At 66.5% G+C, this 1,348-nt stretch overlaps 1 protein-coding gene across 1 annotated transcript in view; it reads left to right on the top strand.

Annotated features, from left to right (window-relative positions):
• The first annotated feature begins 948 nt into the window (after positions 1-948).
• Positions 949-1,348, top strand: part of MPC1 (mitochondrial pyruvate carrier 1) — a 17,330-nt gene continuing 16,930 nt past the window's right edge. The window contains exon 1 of the mRNA XM_032407498.1: positions 949-1,136. Coding sequence (XP_032263389.1) covers positions 1,066-1,136 — 71 coding nt within the window. The 5' untranslated portion in view covers positions 949-1,065. The remainder of the gene's footprint in view (positions 1,137-1,348) is intronic.

The following is a 1,348-nucleotide window of genomic DNA, read 5'->3' on the forward strand; positions in this document are numbered from 1 at the left end:
CCCCACCAAGCAGGGAGCCTGACATGGGGCTCAAGCCCAAGACCCTGGGATCATGACCTGAGCGGAAGGCAGATGCTTAACACACTGAGCCACCCAGGTGTCCCAATCCCTGCTCCATATTTAAAGTAGCAAAGATACATATTAACGTGGAAGAAGTCCTTCTCATTGTGGCAACATGAAATCATGGGGAAAGCATGGCTCTCAGAGTAAAACAGAACCAGATTCAGGTCCCAGGTTAGGGGCTCAGCAAGGCATTTTTCCCTTTATATATTCCTTTATTGGAAGTCTCTAGCTCGTATGCAGTGGGAAATTAACAGAAGGCTCTAAAGAGCATATTAAAAACAATGCTGTGCATCTGAAATTGCACAAGCTTGCTGGTCTGTCCTTGGTCAATGTCAAGCACCCGCCCAGAGCCCAAGGCGGTTACATCCAATCTACGTTCCTGCCAGCGGTGCGCCCGGTACCCTACACCTTCACCAAAGGCATTTCAAGGGACCCGATCGTCTTCACTTGGGGCCCGCAGAAGTCTGCAAAGACCCGAACCTAAGCCTCCCCCCTTCCCTCCCCGATCCGCCGCCGCGGGCTCCTGCGCCGCCGCCGCGCGCCCCCACCCCGGACTGCTGCGGGCGGTGCACGCCGGCACTCCCAGCGGGCCCGGGGTCCGGCCAAGGTGCCCTTGCGAGGACGCGGCCATACACCCTCATGCCGACGCAGGAACCCGGCCCGTCGGCGTCGGGACCGTCACCATCGCGCCGGGAGGGACCGCCAGCCAATCCCCGGCGGGCCCCGGCCGTTTTACGGCAGCAGGCCCCGCCCCCGAGCGCCGCTGAGGGGCGGTGAGAAGGTGTGCGGCGTGAGCGAGCCAATCCGCGTCGCCACTTCCAGCCCTGCGTCCTCCCATAGGCCGAGAGCCGGTCGGCGCGGCGCGGTCGTAAGGCGGAGCCGGCTGTCGTGAGGCGAGCCCGCGGCGGGTGCGGTGTCCGTGCTGTCCGCTAGGCTGGGTGTCATTGGGCTCCGAGGAGCGGAGGCGAGGGCAGTGTGGGCGGCCTGGTGTCGGGCACGGCCATGGCGGGCGCGCTGGTGCGGAGGGCGGCGGACTATGTCCGGAGCAAGGACTTTCGGGACTACCTCATGAGGTGACGAGACCCCCGGGCCGGACCCCGGAACCACCGAGGTCTCCCGGAGGTCGGGTCCGCGCCGCCCGGGACGCGGAGCCACAAGGGCGCGGTAGCCGGGCGGCGGGGCAGCGGGGCGGTGGTCGAGCGGCGGGGCGGCGGCGGGGCAGGGGCCGGCCGGGCGGGGGACCGACGGGGCAGCGGGGCGGCAGCCGGCCGGGCGGGGGACCGAC

Source organism: Phoca vitulina, unplaced genomic scaffold (genome assembly GCF_004348235.1).
Source record: "Phoca vitulina isolate PV1807 unplaced genomic scaffold, GSC_HSeal_1.0 scaffold9, whole genome shotgun sequence".
Taxonomy (NCBI): domain Eukaryota; kingdom Metazoa; phylum Chordata; class Mammalia; order Carnivora; family Phocidae; genus Phoca; species Phoca vitulina.